General features: G+C 45.1%; 1 protein-coding gene across 3 annotated transcripts; it reads right to left on the bottom strand.

The window, feature by feature from the left end:
- Positions 1–1,191: 1,191 nt before the first annotated feature.
- tgfbrap1 (transforming growth factor, beta receptor associated protein 1) lies at positions 1,192–17,848 on the bottom strand. 3 transcript variants are annotated; one of them, XM_061234944.1, is made up of 12 exons: positions 17,722–17,848; positions 16,026–16,731; positions 14,585–14,779; positions 11,485–11,639; positions 10,339–10,421; positions 8,324–8,665; positions 7,905–7,962; positions 7,641–7,784; positions 7,291–7,437; positions 6,362–6,521; positions 4,344–4,777; positions 1,192–3,997 (listed from the first exon to the last, which is right to left on the bottom strand). In XM_061234944.1, the coding sequence occupies exons 2-12, from the start codon at positions 16,711–16,713 to the stop codon at positions 3,809–3,811; spliced, it is 2,595 nt and encodes an 864-aa protein (XP_061090928.1). In that variant the 5' UTR covers positions 16,714–16,731; positions 17,722–17,848; the 3' UTR covers positions 1,192–3,808. The 3 variants fall into 3 exon arrangements, with proteins under 3 accessions (XP_061090928.1, XP_061090929.1, XP_061090930.1); XM_061234945.1 differs by having other exon boundaries at positions 16,026–16,728; positions 17,722–17,846; XM_061234946.1 differs by lacking the exon at positions 17,722–17,848 and adding an exon at positions 17,525–17,699.
- Positions 17,849–18,101: the final 253 nt, after the last annotated feature.

Here is an 18,101-nt window from a genome sequence, read left to right as displayed (position 1 = left end):
CATAGAATTCCTACCCCCAAAACTGCTGCACATCACAGCACGAAAGACATGTTCATGTTCAGGACGGGTCCTTCAGTAGCCCCATCAAGAACTGCTTAACCCTGTGTACAGTGACAGTAATATCAGCTACACCTTATGAAGACTTAGCAACACTACGCAACCAGAAATCAGGTTGCGACAAAATAAACTTTGCCACGTTTATTGAAAATGGACGTCTTTACATTTTGTACATTCCACCTACATTTGTATGGATTTACAAAGCAACACTATTTACTGTATGTCTACCATATGCATGCATGCATAAATGTACAAATATATGGTGTATATGTACAGATACACATACACACCTATAAATATAAATGTAACTAGTTTAGTGCCACAGGAAGCTGAAGAGCAAGGAGGCATTGATGGTGAGACACGCACAGGTCTTTTACACACACTTACTAAAAACGGGGAGAATCATCCAAACCCACTGTAGAGGGGACAGGGCAGTCCCAATGGACTGGAGGAACAGAGGGGGGCTCTTGTGGGGGCAGCTGTACATTCAGAGGGGAAGTCCACAGATAAGCCAAGCCAGACAACCTCACACAACATGGAGGGGGAAGGAGAGTTATATTTTGGGAATAGTATTTTTGGGGAGAATTGCGACTGATGATCTGCTCAACTGGATATTTTAGTTCCTTATTTCCGCAAACTTCCATTAGTCAGTCAGTAGTTTCATCATTCCTGTTATATCAGCCATTATGACACAGGAACAATCTGCATACGGGATAAGCACAGCAAAGAGACAGTGCAAAATATAGTTTAAAATCACAACCATGAAAAAGCCTGTGTCACTTTTGTTCTTTTTCCAAAAATCACATTTGATGAACGAGAATTTCCCTTGCAGAATACTGTAGACCAAAATGTGCAGGTTACCAGGATGAGAAGTTGATATTGTAACAGAGACCGAGAGGTCACTACCATTTACACAAGTGACTGTTGAGGAACATCAAGCCTACCAAGAGTAAAGAATCTCACAATTTCTGATGATTCTACTTTTTCGACAGTAAGGACAGGATGCTGTTGTTGATATCTGATAAGAGGAGTGAGATTGGCCGCCAGTTCACTGTGAGCATAAATGCAACATCGCATGGCAGTTTCTCCTCCTCATTGGAGATCTACACAGAAGAGACCATGTAGATCCCCAGATGTCACTGCGGTCATTGTGTTCCTCTGCCCTCAGCCCGGCAACTAACGCTGTCCACCTAATTCCTAGCATAGACCTAAAACCATCTGCACAATGATTAAATCAACACACGAGAGCTGAGGTGTGTCCTACACTCCTGAACCCAAGAGAGACAATACACCAATATCAGTTTTACTGCTCCAGCTGTGTGAGGTCATATGGCGGTGCTTGATGATCTAGGACCCCTGGTACTGCTGGAAGAGCAGAGCACGATGCAGTAGAAACGCTGGGATGTCGGCGCTCGCTGTAACTGTGTTCTGACATTCTGCCCTCTGATAGCTTCTTGTGTTAGAAAAGAACTTAATGCACATGATTAAAAAATATAAAATATGTTCATATGTACATATTCAAGTATCCGGGAGCAGTTTTTCTTACAAAAAAACGTTTTAAATGCTAAAGCTTTACACTCAATACATCTCATCTGTATCAAATCACATTACAGTCTGTTTTTAATGATAAAGCCATCATTTAAAAACTGGGTTAAAGTCAGCTATAATGATTAAACCCTGGCATGCAACACAGAACAGTGCACCAGAGCACATGGTCTGGGACCGGGGTCTGTATCCCTGGCCCTGGAGAGTGGCAGTGTGCCATTTTCTGTCGAGACTTAGCACGTATTAAAGTGGTTAAATAAAGTTAACTCAACTATCCTGGCTTCTTGAGGCTGAACCGGTTGCTGATTTTTAAGTGAAAACCAATTCCCGGAGACCCTGCAACTCTCCGGTACCAGGGATGCAGACCCCTGGTCTCGGACAAATGATATGCAAACGAAGAACAGAATGCCAAAAACAGTCGGTTACACTGTAGGGGGGGTAAGGCTTTCACACAATAAAGCTGGGCTTCTTACACTGGCCTGTTTAATCGCAAGACGTCATCAATCAGAGGCTGAAAGTCTCCTGAGGCTGAAATACTAGTTAGCACTAAAGCAAAGCTTGACTTCCTGTTCAAGACAGGAAGTAGGAAGGATGCGGGAGAGTAAAGCACACTTAGGGAACAGCACAACGCAAACCTCAAGGGTAATGCATTACGCTGGGGTAAACGCGATACCCTCCAAACACACCCGCTTTAAGATGATGTCAATTCCCCCTGGAGAGAAGGAGGAGTAGTAGAAGTATACAAGGGGAAGATCTAAGTTACAAAAAGAGAAGGGGGCTGTGGGTATCCATGAATCCTCCCTCATAGGTTTGTGCTCTTCAAATCTTTCCCAGCAGAAACACATTCGAGCTGACTATACCATAGCATTTCCCACAAATGAGGATTTCATCATTAAAAGGCATGGTTCATCTGAACTTTGCATTGCACATTAATAAAATACAAACAAAACCGCTGAAACCCTAGGTATTTTTGAAAAGCTCCACCATAAGAGCTACAGTAGACACTGAAAATATTTGGGAACCCGCTGTGATTTGTAGTTTTCCCTCCTATACTCCAAACCACTACCAAGAACTACATTTCCCTTTTTCTCCTTCTACTGTAAATACAAAATGGCCACCAAAATAAAAGTTTGCTTGAATCCTGAATGAAAGTCTGCCGTAGGTACAGCAGAAATGGAAAGCGTGTCATATTTTAACTATGTAAGGGGCAGTAAAAGGGCTGTTGGCTAAATAAATAAATACAGTGAAGTAAACCAGTGTGCCTCTTTCAAATTCAGCAAAAATGACTCACTGAAATTCAAAATTGCACAAATTGCTTTGGCACCTCTCTCATGTGCTTTCCCAAGAGGGATGACAGAGATGCCTTCAAATAGATGGAACTGGCCAAGCCAACCATTCTGACTCCAAGACCGTTAAGGCTAAAATTTAAAGAACATCTCCCCCTCACATCAAGTTCGGCGCACGTCAATCCCAGTCCAGTTCATCTGCCATTTTTTTGCAATTAATTAATGAACGAGAGATCGTTCAACAGGGGAAAATGCATCACCCTTACCCCAAATCTGGACAAATCTCCAGAGGTGGAAATGAAGGGTATGAGGGTTTGGTTAGGGTTAAGAGCAGAGGGGATACTGGGGAACTCTCTCCCGAAACTCTCTCACCTGTATCTGCTCAGGAACAGGGCTTAGCCACAGGTGTCTGCACCTGTGACAGAGTTATAGCCACGCAAGAGGTTCACCCGCGAACTCCCAGTCCCAGGATCAGCCAGGGACAAGAGATTTAAAGGGAAAGACTGAAATGTAGAACTGCCACAGCCCTTTTGGTGCGTCAAAGTTTAATTTTCAGCTTTTTAAAGTTTTAACTTAAAAGTTTACTTTCTTTTTCTGCCACTGCATTTGATGGAAATCAGGTTTTCAGTTTTTTAGAAGGACAGTATTCACAGTTAGTCTATCAGCCTTAATCTTTGACCGGAGAGATAATCGCGGACAAACAGCTCCCCACTACTCCCTCCCACGTTTGAGCAGAGCGGAGTCTGTTTGTGGGAGGGGAAAGCCAGAGTGTCGTTGTGTTTGACGCTCTACGAGGGCTAGTCTCTCCTGGGCAGGGTCTTTGACGGGCCTGTGCTTATCCTCCCCTCCTTTCGCACCAGTCTGTTCGCCCCCCTCCTGGTGAAACCCCGCAGGCGAGCAGAGCAGTAAGTGGGCAGGGCTCATGTGTGGTTGCTGGGGTTGGTGCTTTGCCGTTTCCTGGGCGAGTCTCTGGCCCTCTGGGCAGCGCAGTGCGTGTGGACGGGCACTCCCCCGGGCAGGCACACGCAGTCCGGCTCGGTGAAAGTGTTATGGCACAACTGGCATCCCTTCTTCTCCGACACAACGACCGGCCCACCTCGGTACTTCAGCTGTTAAATTAATTAAACGTTAATTTAAGATTTAAGAGAGAAACTGGGGCAGGTAAACACTGAAAAAAAAATTCTGTAGATAAACCAAAAGTTGTAACACCTTTTCAAATGAAAAATGTTAGGCTCCTTCGAGTTAATTAATTTTTAATTTGAGAAAACTACAAAAATCAAATGGGCTAACAAATTGATGTAAAAATGTTTTCTTTTTTTATCCAATGAAGCATTTTTTTCAGTGAAGGTTGTAAGAACAAAAACAACTGCAGAAGGATTAAACCAGGTAGAGTGAAGTGCAGAAGCTGAAGAAGAAGAAGAAGGTATCTAAAATGGCCGCCGTCCATGCGCTCACCCTGTCGTGTTTCAGCAGCAGGTTCTCGGAGCGGGCCAGCCCCAGGGCCACCTGGGAGGTGCGGCGGGCGTGCATGGCGCCCCTCAGGGCCCCGCTCAGGAAGGGCCGGAGCAGCTGCAGGGACCAGCCCTCAGGGAGGAGGCAAAGCACCTGCGTGGCGTCGAACATTCCCGCGTGGCGGTTCAGCAGGTCCACGGCCGCCACTGTGTGCTCGTCTCCGGGGGCGTCCGAGTCCAGGTACACGCCCAGCAGGAGGTGGAAGAGGCGCTGTCGGTGCTCCTGGTTCCGGGAGGCCGAGGCCCACAGGCAGTAGGCCTCGGCGGCGGGGAAGTCTTTCAGCTGGTGCACCAGGATGTGCAGCGCCTTGTCGTGCTCCTCCAACTTCCCGTGTAGCGTGGCGCGCTCAAGCAGCAGCTCTGATTCCTGGAGTTTACCTGAGCACAGATTACAGGACAGGGTTAGTCTCTGTCACATCACACAGGGGAGGGTTACTCTCTGTCACAACACACAGGACACCAGTTAGTCTCTGTCACAATACACAGGGTTGGGTTAGTCTCTGTCACGATACACAGGAGAGGGTTACTCTCTGTCACAACACACAGGACACCAGTTAGTCTCTGTCACAATACACAGGGTTGGGTTAGTCTCTGTCACGATACACAGGAGAGGGTTACTCTCTGTCACAACACACAGGACACCAGTTAGTCTCTGTCACAATACACAGGACAGGGTTAGTCTCTGTCACGATACACAGGGAAGGCATCACCTCCCTTACAACAAACAGGGTAGGTATCACCTCTGTGACAACACACAGGGTGGGGTTCAGTTCTATCACAACATACCTGGCTGAGTTCATCTCAGTCACAACACACAGGGCAGGGTTCATATCAATCACATCCCATCATACAGCACTGATGATTTACATAAAGTATGACTAATACAGGAGAAACCAGTATGATAACACAGAACAGTGTAAAGCACAGAGTGCTCACATACAGGGGAAACCAGCATCACAACCCAGGTAAAAACAAGGGAGATATCATTCACTTCCAAATACACAACAGCATGCTCCTACGAGCTGATAAGCAGCAGGTTAAATAACACTGAGGGAAAACAGCTTGAATCTCTCCAGTTCAAACACCTGTTGCATCTACGTGCAAACCCCTCAAAAAAACCTGTGAATCTCCTGCTGTTTATAGAAAGTCAAAGCAACTTACACCCAGAGCAGCTCTCACTCACACACACACACACACACACACACACACACACACGTTAATTCCTTATTTGAGACTGCAGGTAAACATGCAGTAAACACGTAACACACGCACGCAAATGTACGCACAGAAACATATTTTTCCTGTTCCCAATGAATAGAAACCATGTTTAACATCATCCTGTGCATTCTAATTACTGGCCTGAAGAGCCTAATCGAAGACTGGTGTTGTACACAGAGCGAGAGCTGCTTTTATCTGTGGGCAAATATTTCCCAGGCTGTCTGCCTTTGGGGGTCTCGTCTGAATGCCTCATTCTCCGTATCTCTGACAGTAACAGGCAGCGGTTGTTTGCATTTCAGAGTAAAAGATAAAAGAGTACTGCCTCAATTAACCAATCCGCTGAGTCACTGATAGTAAAGAGCAGCGGAAACATGTCCGTAAACATTAGCATTTCCTTGTGTACGCTAATGTTCAATCAGTGCAGGGGCACTATGACATTCACATGACACGCGATGTTGTCTTCTAATCAAACAACCAAAACTCGCCACTAAATTAGCTTGTGCATGTCACCTCAAACAAGTACTGTACCCGGTCCCTTGTCATTCTAATGACCGATCACTTTTTGTGCTTCCTAATTGGCCTAATTGGATTCATTCTAATGACAAGAGGCCTGCAACTGGTAGAGTGGGTCTGTCACTCACCCAGTAACAGTTGAACCTGGCAGATTGATTGGCTGAGAGCAACTACCACAATCTTTACTGATTCCAGCAACAGCTTGATTGGCTGACCATGACTGACACTCACCCAGTAGCAGCTGGACTCGGTAGAGATTGGACTCCTTGAGAAGGTTCTGGAGCTGTTCCCGAGCCTCAGTGACCTCCTGAGTCAGAGTGGGGCTCTGGGAAAGCAATCCTAGCACTTTATCCAGGTACAGAACAGCCAGGTGTGTGTGGAATTTCTCCTTCTGCAGGGGAGACAGATATAACATTTTCCACCGGTAATATGGATAAATACACACACCTACTTATACACATCCATATAATAAATGGCTGGATGAATTAAGCCTAAACGTCAGTTTATAACTAGGCGATGTATGACCGTTGGCATTTTCCATATCGTCACATTTGATGGTTGGACACAATGACTTTATACCTGAACGATTGACAACTTGATGACGTTGCTATCATTGTTGTGCCCATTGCAGAGATGGGGGCGGTCTATAGCCTAGTGGCTAAGTTGCTTGACTGAAACCCAGAAGGTTCCGTGCAGATGTTGTTCCCTTAACCCCCACATTGCTCCAGGGGGGACTCCTGCTTAGTCTAATCAACCGTAAGTTGCTTTGGATAAAAGCATCAGCTAAATAACTAACGTAACTTAAGTTGTATTGAACTTTGACCAGCTGGCTCCCTTATCATGACCATATTAGTACAGAACATTCTTATCTCCTGCAATAATCTTCAGAAAGTACAATAACTGTAAATTGAGGTTAATAAACACAACGGCAACGTTTCCGTGCCGTACGCTGCCGACTGGGCGGACCACAAAGACGCTATTAATAACTTCACTTCTGTGATGTATTCTTATCGCTAATGTGTTTATACATTTATGATCAACAGCCTTCAATATCAAAGTCAAGCGGCAATGCAATGTTGCCGATAATGTAGCAATATCCAACCACCAATCACACATTGCCTAGCTATAAACCAGCCTCAAACCTGCAGTGCAGACTTTACCTGTAATCTCCTTTCCAGAACAAGGTGCTCCAGATACAGAACTGTGGCCTGCTGGTACTTGTGTAGGTACTCGATTATGGCATCTGGGTTCATCTGGTCAGTCTGGTCATCACTCACAGCTCTCCTTGTGAAGATCTGGACACCAACCTGTACCAAATGACAGAGAAGACAATGGTGGCTTGACTTACGTTTGCCATATACAATTTGGTACATAGCACAGCTGCAATTGGAGACGTGTGCAGCAAGAGCCAGACACCAAAAGGTGGGCTACATACGTCCACAAGGTAAAACTCAAAGTCTGAGTTCAGAGACTATCCTACCAGATGTTACACAATGACCCCTGTACAGACCTTCTGATCTCTCTGTAAGGCCCATTCTGCATACTTCCAGACCAGGTCCAGGTTGGGACAGAAACTCAGGAAGTCGACAATGTAATCAAAGAGATCGGCCCGGGTCGAGTCCTGAAGGTCTCCGTTTACAACCTTAACCCACAGCTGAGAGAGAGACAGAGATTTTAGTGTGCTAGAACACATTAAACTGACGCCGAAAAAATGAGGCAACGATACTGCTTTTCTGAAGCTGAAAAAGCACAGTGAAGGGGTAAGGTTGCTCACTTGCAATGCCGCATCATCCTGGCTGTTATAACGGTAGAGGAGTCCTAGTGCAAAATACCTGACAAGCACAAAACAGACAAAAAATTAAGGTTAATATTAAGGAGCAGTGAGTCGTTTCAGTGTAATCAATCCACTTCTGCAATTGTTGTCAATATGGCGAATGCTGATAACCAACCCATAACTACAGAAAAAATATGAAGCGGTGAAATTTAATAGATAAGCAGTACTGTCCCAAATAGAGTACATTCAACAAAGATATTTTAATGCAGCCGTTTCCATTAGATATTTATAGCAAGCGAAGAATAAATCGTAATGAAAACAGAAAAGAAAAGAAACTCAACAGAACAAATGAAAAAACCCCAAAAACGCGAGCAGGCCAAAACCAATCCCCACCGCCTCTCCCAGCGTGCAGTACCCACTTGTGGTGCTTCTCCAGCCAGGGGGCGCTGTCGGCCAGCAGGCAAGCGTTCTCGGAGGCCAGCAGGTCCAGCAGGCTCTCGTGGCTGGCCTCGGCGTAGAGCTTGAGCAGGGCCGTGTCCACGTCCTCCCGGCAGCCGTTGGCCCCCTCGGTGCTGCGTGCCTCACGCAGGTAGCTGATGAGGAAGAGCTTGCAGCGCTGCACCTTCTCCGGGTCGCCCTGGGCCAACTGGTTCAGGTCGGCAAACTCGTGGAGCGGCGGGTGGCAGCGCGTGAAGGAGGAGGTGGAGGGCAGCAGCAGCGGGTATAGGGAGATGAGTTCCCGCACGTCCAGCTGGCCCTTTCTGTCGAAGGGGGGAGGCTGGTCAGGAAAGGCTGGGGATTTTACGACGAAGCGGGCCTTAACCTAGGACTTTTGAATTTGTATTTCTCAGCACTGTCATTTCTCAAATTGCAGTTGTCTTGGTACGGTAGTTACAGACTTGGCCTATCTATCTTGTGTACTAGACGTACGTTCATAGACTTACAGACAGTCTTATATGAAATGTACCTTATCTGGCGTGTTCGGTTGTTCTTGATACGCACGGCTTTGTACGTCGCTTTGGATAAAAGTGTCTGCTAAATGAAATGTAATGTAATGTAATGGGACAACATTAGCTCGGGAGGTAAGAGCAGTCAAGAGCAGGGTTGCTGATTTGATCCCACCCTGGGTGTGTCGAAGTGTCCCTGAGTAAGACACCTAACCCCCAATTGCTCCTGATGAGCTGGTTGGTGCCTAGCATGGCAGCGAATCGGCATTGGTATGTGAGTGTGTGTGTGAATGAGAAGCATCAATTGTACAGCACTTTGGATAAAGGCGCTATATAAATGCAGGCATTTTACCATTTAATGATGGACTAATGCCAGAGAGTAACAATAAAGAGAGGTCCAACTTAGAAGCTAAATTGCCCCGTGCTTAAATCTGCTCATGCAGATCTCAGCACTGTTTTTACAATGGGCCCCTTAATGGGTTTGCACAAATAATTAGATAGCCTAGATTGTGATGGACAAAATTGCAGGTTATTCAGGTGAAATATAGCGTTAAGGCAGAGAAAAAAGCAATTCACTTCGCAATTGTTCAGCATTACACATGCGCAGTGTCTTGACATTTTGAATGCTTTCTCTGGCTTTTTTCAGAGAGGAACAGGAAACTTAGGTTACTCTGCATGCAGCTAGACGGGAACACAGTTAACAAGTAACGTTTCTGGTATATTGCTGTCATTGGGTCAGTGCAGAAAGCTGACAGTTCAATCGTTTATACACTTGCCACATAAACACCACCAGTTTTTCACTGTCAGCCATGTTTTAGGTTTACGTTTGGCTTCGTAGACCTGGAGCGCTCAGAGGTCGGAAGTTGGAAATTTCAACAGAGAAATAGGGACCTCCGACTTTGACTGGAACGCAGCATAAGTCCAAGCTCACATCACCTGATTCTCAGCAAATCTTGTGGACTTGATTAGCAGGACCTGGTTCTAGGTAGCGTCTTAATTGATATGGTCGCAGTAAGGTTGCACTTTTTCCACAGAATGCTTCTGTCTGTTCCTTTATTTCAATTTGAATAGCTATTGACAAAATTAAATGCGCTCTTTGTCACATGATCTAAATTTAAATCAGCAGTCAAGTGTTATATACTGCTGTAGACTGAAATAATATTTAAAAAAAGAATATATTCCAAGTATATTTCATTGCTGTATGGGTAGATTAAGTCTAGGTGCCTGAATGTGTTAATGTACACATGGGATTTCAACTGCACTGCTGAGAGTGGAGAGGACTACCTTTTGTATGTTTTTGTGCATATTAAATAGAGACGACAGATTGAACACGACCACTGTGGGTCAACTGGGCTCAGAAGCCATGATTAAGAGAATAATTACACCAGAGGATAATTAGTAACATTTAAATACATAGATCAGTGCCTTGGTAGCAGTGGGCACATTTCATCAAAGGCTAAAGAAAATTACTTGTGACATGCTTTTACCTGAAATGTTCTTTTGCTTCTAGAAACTGAAGCTGTCCAAACTGTATGAATCCTGCCTGCTGAAGGATTCTTCTGTGCATGATCTGAAACACAGACAGGAAAAAAAAGAAAAGGGGGAAAATTGAAAGGGAGAAATTAACGTCAATCTCAATTACATTACTTGGGGGGTATATGCAGAGGTGCAATCACCTAGGTCTGCTAAATATCACACTTCTTCCGCCAGGAGGTAGAACTAATTAGTGAAATCAGATTTCAAGAGTTCAAGAATGGAAGAAACACATGGCAGAACTTTAATTTTCTCAACCCTTCCTACCTATGGATATATGCCACTGTTGTTATGCAAATTTAGAATTTGCACATGAGTAATCCATAGTGGAAATGCCTGAAATGAGAAGAAATGGCGAAATATCGCACAAAATCTTTTTTTACGCTTGCCCGAGGTAGAAAAGCCGAGGTGTGTCGATAAAGGGAAGATTCGATAAATGGCAATGAAAACAGATTTAAAAAATAAATGACAGGACAGACATCTAAGTCACATGCTTTCGCTCTTTTGATTACGGGATCTTGTCGCGCCCTCTTCAGAATATTCGTAGTTGACGGAAACACAGAGTGATTAGCATTTCCTTTTGCCGACTTTTCGGAAATTTTTATAAGATTTGCAAAACATTTGGATGGAAACTTAACCAGTGTGATTCTCACTAAACAAATTACTTCACTGTGAAAACCATCTAAAATAAGAGTGTGTAATCACTGCATGGGTGCAGGTTTCTGTGCTAACCTACCACAAAAAAAAACCCAATTCAACAAAACAGGGAACTTAGTTGAAGCAGGTGTTTTGTTGCCAGGGTTCCAAATGCACGTTTCTCAGATAAGATCAGACACCCCTCATATAAAACCAAAGCTGCATGTTTGTATTAGTCAATAGGGCAGTAGAAGTATGGGTGGAAAAGACAAGAGAAATCACAGATCACTAAGGCAGGGGAGCCAAACTCAAGGTTTCACCATGACTGATTATTAAGTCCGGTATTAATAAATACCTGCCGACACAGCAGGCTTCCGGGACTGGACTGTGACACCCCTGCACAAAGGCATTAATGAACAAGTGAACGAATGACCGGAAACGCGTGGTTCTGAAGTGAACCGCACCTGGAACTTGTCTTTGGGGATGTTTCTCCTTGCGCCCTCAGCCAGAGTGAGGGCCTCCTCCACACGGTGTCCCGTCAGCAGGTCCTGGATCTGTCTCTCCAAGGGCAGGGGGACCAGCACGTACACCCCCTTTGTTGAGGCCAGCACCACCTTCCCTATGGGGCGGCACCGTCAAACACTGCTCAAAATACAGCGGTCCCACCTCAACCAGGAGTAAGGTTCACCGCAAGGTGAACTCTCTCACTTTATCAACACAAGAACAAAATGACAGTTGGTTCATAATCATAACTCAGCAGTTCTATATGAAATGTGAATTCAAATATATTGAGTAATGAGTATATATCACCACAAAATGCATTTTCCAGACAGAACAAATGTCTTCTTTAGCACCATTTATCACGCTGAGCTATTCAACTACAAGATTAGCGATTCTGGATCTCAATTATGGTTCTAAATCCACAAACAGCAGTTGAAATGGTTCCCCAGCTCCAGTCATGGTGATGACAGACTGCATTTGGACCAAAACCTTTGGGAGACAGAACAGGCATATGCCAATTTAGGATTTCCTGAATGTCAGCCAGCTTACCAGAGCACTGTGGGATTGCTCCATCTCATCCCCTTCACTGTGGTACTTGAGCATGACTCCATGTTTGTTACAGCATCGATTCACACAATGACACTTTTTTTTGGTTGTGTTACAGTGGATTACTTTACCCTCACTGCCGTTCATTGCGTTTCTGTATGCTCTAATCCACTTGCTCTGAACACGAGCGTCTGTTAAATTAACCCACATTTGATGTAAAATGTTATACTGAGTTTGCCAAAAGTAAAATAAAGCCTCTCATCAGTAGAGTACTCATAGTAGCGCCTTCTTACCCTCATCTCAACTGTATCAGAGCAGAGAGTTTATGCGTGCTGTGTTTTAATTTCCCATGTATAAACGAACAGAATTAGTACTTCTCTTTAAGTGACGCTTTTATGCAGAGAGGCTTGCAAGAGAACGATACAAGCGCATTCCTCCAAGTTATAAGAGCAACAGAGCCAGAGCCAGTGTAAACACATAAAGAACCAATAAAAGTCTGCTATGCTAACCAATCACCACAATATACATCCTGAATACAAACAGATTAAGTTACATCCATAACAAACCATAAAAAATGTCATAATTAGCTATATTACTATGGATAGGAGTGCTCGTCGGCTAGCGTGTCAGGAGTCAGGCAATGACAGCACACTCCTGAATACCGTGGGAAAGTTTATTCCACCCATGGAGAGCCAGAGAGGCAGTTACTGGGAGTCACTGCCTTAGTCACTGCCGACTTTCTGCCATGGTCTAAAGACATTTGACTGGCTTTACACTATGCTCCTCTGCAGGGCAACTCCCAATCTAATAGCACTTTCATATGTCTTCTATCTTGAGCTTCCAGCACTTTCACATTGCGCCTGTATTGAGATCTTGATGTTGTAGTTCCATTATCTTATCACTTGTAATCATGCCACACTTCCTGCTTAAGACTTAGCCAAAGCTTTGTGGGAACTAGACTCCCTGTTCATGGCTATGGATAGCTGCTACTCGATGAGAATTGTACTTTATCCGACCCGTGTTTGTATTTGTTCTAGTGACCTTCGGTATGCACACATACTAGATAAAAGTGGCTGGCAAAAATAACGTAATGTAATGGGAGAAGCGACCTTGCAGGATGGGGATAGCTAGCCCTATGTTGTGGAATGGTAAGATGTGGCAGGGGTGTAAGATTTGAAGATTGACAGCCAGTCAATCTTCAAAACCTGTTCCATTAACTGTCCTGTAGGTTATGATCAAGCTTTAAAACTTTAGAGCAGTACAGGAGAGAAACAGCGAGATGGCACCAGCAAAACATGACAACAGCACCACTGCCAGGCTTTCTCTGGTAGTGCACACGGAGATATGGATGGGGCAGAGCGACAGCTATCAATCAACCTCAGGCAGTTCTTCTGGAGCACACCTGGTGCTATGCACAGCCATTTTCAGACAAGTACAGCCACAAATGGACATTTCTAGAAACTTCTATTATTAATATAAAACATGAGAAGTTTCGGTATGGTCATTTTTCTAGTTTCTAGTTGACCATGTATGGTTTCTCAAACAAATGCAAAAGGGGATGGAATATAATCAAATTTTTCTTTACCAATTTCCTAATTAAATTTTCCCTTAACAGAACACAGACACATTCATCATGCACCTGGCTGGATTTGCAAGGTCCATAAGCGGCTCTGTCCATTTTGATTTGCGCCTGCAAAGTCCTCCACAGCCCGCGTTCCAGAAGTTGAGCAGGAGCCGTCTCATTATGAACCGACCGACTGTTTCATGATGAATTAGATCTGTGCGTGCCCGCTACAGCCTGATCAAACGGCATGCGCGCACGCCGGGATCAAGCCGCATCGATTTTCACACTCTCCAGAAACTCGCCTCAGCACTTTAAAGCCAGGATCGATAGCGCGAGTCAGTCTGCCGTTCTTTAGCCGTTCTGGCTGTCACCGACTGAACCAACTCACACAGGAGCCACGACGTATATGTGACCTGACAGATGCACCTGCTCAGAGACTTGCCGTCTTTACTAGCTTTTGCGAGCCTTTTGCTTTTAAGTTTGATTTAGATTGGTGTTTCATTTTCACGCTTCTTTCAAACGAAAACTGCAGCAACCAGTGCTCAGAGCAAATATACCCTAACCAACCAGGGGAGGAAGGTCCAGGGCTCAGAAAGTCTTCCACCAATGAACTTAGCCAGCTGTCTACCTCCTGGCAGAAGAAGTGCACTAATGAGCAAATCCAGGTGACTGGAACATTTTCCACCTCTGTAAAATACTATGCACTATGAAGATAAGAGGTGAGGCAAACACCATCAACCTTGGAAGGCCAGGAAGATTATTACCCTGATGCCAAATATAAAAACAAAAACAGGATTTAACCCGGACCAGGCCGTGCTGCGATTCAACTTCCTGTCAAAACAATAAAACAACACGTAGTATAACGGAACTGGGTCCGCTGCGGGCCCTGGGTGGGAACCAAAATGGCCGTGTCCTTAGGCCCAGAAAGAGAGGGCTAAAGAAGCGGAGGGTACCTTCGAAGTCCTGCAGGATGTGTCCATCTCTGAAGGACAGCGTCTGCTTGAGCTGCTGGTCCAGCATGCTGTGCACGGTGACGAAGCCCTCGTCCAGCGCCAGCACGTACGGGAAGCACACGGCCGCTCCGAGGACGCTCTCCGACCAGTTCACCGGGGCGCGCTGCGACACCCCCTCCGCCGTCGCAAACATCCCTAAAGGGGGAGCGCAGGGCGTTTAGGAGGCGCCATCTCCAAACTGTCCACAGGGTGCTATGGTGCTATGGTGTTTGCTGTGGTGTTGCCTAGAGCCAGCCCGATATACCAGGCCGATATTTGCATTTCTGAACCATATCTGTATCAAAAATGAAGGACAAAATGTGTACAATATAGAGGAGCACTGAGAGTGCAGTAGGTAAGTATCAGGACATTTTTTTCTTTCTTATATTGTTGTTGTTGTTTTGGCTCTGTACTCCAGCTCATTGGGTCTGTTAAAACAATGACTATGAGATTAAAGTTAAGATTTTCAGTGTGATATGGAAAATACAAAACTTCAAAAAATGAATGTAGCTCTTAAAAAATGTTTGTACTATCAAAGCAGCTGGCTGAGTTTGTAGTAGAGGCATAAATAGCCAGCAGCCAACACAAGCCAACATCCAAGCAGAGAGTAAGCGAGCCACAGGAAGTGGTCCACCGGAGGCGAAGTTAGCGGGCCTACTGCCAGAAACAGCCAGCAGTTCACTGGCCTTTTTTGTACATCGTTTTAAAGCCGCTTGCTGGCAGATTCAGGGCATTTTCAGACACATTCCTTCTCACTTGCTGCTTGTTTATCAATTAGTATAAATTACAATTGATTACAATCAACAGGCTACTATTGCACCTCAGCTCATTTAGACTTATTTCAAGCCTAGAGTAAAGGTTTTTCTAAACATAGAAACAGACACAAGTGCTACCTTTGTGAAAATTATTTTTAGCACAATAGGGAACATATGTGAGGAAGAGAAAGAACAATTCATCCCCCCTTAAATCAGTACTGTCTCGGTCTCAAAAAATATTGGTCGGGCTCTAGTGGTTCAATCCACCATTTCCTGTCAAATCCACCATTTCCTAATGACAGCATTTTCACAGTTCTGCTAATGGAAGGCAAATTAGTGCTTCTGGCATCTCAAAGAACACAAGACTTTCATTCTTTAATGCCTAATTCAATCCTTAGGCAAGATGAGAGATGTAATGCCTATTTCAAACCAATGCCTCTTTCAGGTTACAGTTGTGATTACAATGGAAAATAACACTTTGATCATCAATCGTGGTATTAGCCTACACTGTGCGATGTACATATTTGTACTGTATTGCAATGAGTCCATAGGTGCATCAGAAAATAAATTTTTAAGGATTTTTAATGTTTTCCATTCCATTCTACTGAGGTCGAGCCTAATTCTCCCCGGCTCCTGCCGGAACTCACCCAGGCCACCAGGGGCCGCTAGGAGGAACTCCTCCCTCCCGATCCTCTTGACGATGGGCTTCTTCTCCTCGCTATCGTAGGGGAAGAGGTCCTGGGAGGCTCCGGTGCTGTAGTTGAGGATCATGTACTGCGTGGACAGAGCCAGGCACAGGAAGTAGCCGTCCAGACAGACAGCGCAGGGCTGCTCGGGGGTGGACACCTCCTTGAACAACTGCACCCTGTCCTCGTACACCATGTAGATCTGCACCGTCCGCCGTTTGGTGGCGATCACCCCCAGCTCCACGCAGAAGGGGTCGCCGTTGACCGGGTTCTCGTTGAGGCAGAAGGAGACCACGCCCTTGATGCGGGCCCCGCCCGACGAGACGGGCTCCAGGTTGACCATGTCGACCACGGTCACGCTGTTGTCGCAGAGGACGATGAGGCGCTCCAGGGCCGAGGCGGCCTTCAGTTCGTTGACGGGCTTCTTCAGGCCCAGGTACTTGTGCAGCAGCTTCTGGGCGGAGAAGGCCAGCTTGCCCTTGGGCGTGGTGTGCTCCTCCAGCAGGAAGTGATGTATGAAGCAGTCGTTGGTGCCCACGTACAGGTGCTTCCCGCAGCACTCGATGCACTCGATGTTGATCCGAGCCTTGTCCCCCATCAGGAGGTCCCGCTCCACGGCGGGGACCAACTCGAAGGCTTTCACGCTCATGCTGGACTACGGCATCTACTAAGGGACAAAAAGTACAAGCTTTTTAAAACTCGAAATGTAGACACATTTGGAGCACGTGGAGTTGAATTTCATATTATTATTATTATTATTATTTTACAGCATGCAAGGAAAATAATATGATTCCGTCCAGTTTTAAGAATGCAGATGAATCAAATTCAGATTAAAATGCCCTCTTGTTATATATCGTTTATTTTCAGTGGTTGGGAACCATGCAATTTCGTTTTCATTCATTCAACAGATGTGACACATTTGACAGTATCTCAACAGAGAAAAGCAGTCGAGCTCATTGCTTTCCGTATAGGTAAGTGGGTACAGAGTGTACCTGACAGGTGAAATGTGTAAGGTTAGCTGTATCATTATAACGTAAGAACACTACAGAGGGTGGGTAGGCAAATATCAAGTATCATTCGCTCACTTACAACATACAGGTATAACGTTAACAGGCTTAGTGGTTCAAAACAGGAATCCACGCGGCTATCAGATGCTATGCAAAATCGGTCCGCTGCCAAAATACTTAACTGACTCAGCGACTTGACTCCGACACGACGTCTTTATATACAATTGTGGAAGCTAGAAGCTACAGTGTAGCTGGTTAATGTTAACTGACAACACTAGCTACTATCGCCATAGAGGATACGCTAAAAACTAGCCGAGTCTTATCAACAGGCGTAGCTAACTATCTCAGCCAGCAAACTCTTCCAACGTTCTATAGCTATACGCAAGAAGATAAACAGGAATAACAGAGTTAGTTGTATGCCATAACATGTCAGTGGCCGGGAGGCAATAGTACCAGCAAATCATCTCCTCGATCTGACGTTTGACAGTGGAGCTAGCTGGGTTGCACTGGGCTTGGCTGACTATTTATGAAAGAGCCTAGCACACAGCTAGCGTGATGAGTGATAACACAGTCACAACTGCAGCACTCCTTGCTATTGCTATTCGTTTACTCCACGGACGCAGCTGAAATGAGCTGAAACAGTTTCATACCCTAGTCAGGCGTCTTGCGATGCGCTTTTCAAATATGCTTAGTTGTGTTTTTTCGGCCTTTCCTTCTTCAAATCCACTCCCCTTTTCCCAAGTTGATACCGCTGTACTTCCTGCTCCAGTGTCTGGCTACATCCTGTCACGTGACTCTGTTCCGACCGCTACCATAGATACTTGGATTCGTGTCATTGGATTTGAAGATCCTTGGTGCGATTCTACGTTGGTTAGTAGGTTGTACCATCAAGTGAGATTAATTTGTCGTTTCAAAAGATGTAATGGTAGCTTGATAAAATAGTCAATATGCATGTGGACTGTTTCTGCAATATTGATACACCATGATGCATACTCATTGCTGTTGACATTTGGATTCATCACAGTTCAGT

The sequence above is a fragment of the Conger conger genome, chromosome 3 (assembly GCF_963514075.1).
Source record: "Conger conger chromosome 3, fConCon1.1, whole genome shotgun sequence".
NCBI classification, from domain to species: Eukaryota; Metazoa; Chordata; class Actinopteri; order Anguilliformes; family Congridae; genus Conger; species Conger conger.
Note: the sequence above shows the minus strand (reverse complement) of the source record. Positions and strands in the feature narration are given on the sequence as shown.

Bases quoted from the DNA above. Each gene is read 5' to 3' on its own strand.
- tgfbrap1 (XM_061234944.1), bottom strand. From the start codon at position 16,713: ATGAGCGTGAAAGCCTTCGAGTTGGTCCCCGCCGTGGAGCGGGACCTC. The intron at 10,422-11,484 runs GTGCGGTTCACT...TCTGTGTTTCAG, and splicing joins TCCCCAAAGACAAGTTCCAG to ATCATGCACAGAAGAATCCT. The intron at 7,438-7,640 runs GTCTGTACAGGG...CATTTGGTACAG, and splicing joins CCTTACAGAGAGATCAGAAG to GTTGGTGTCCAGATCTTCAC.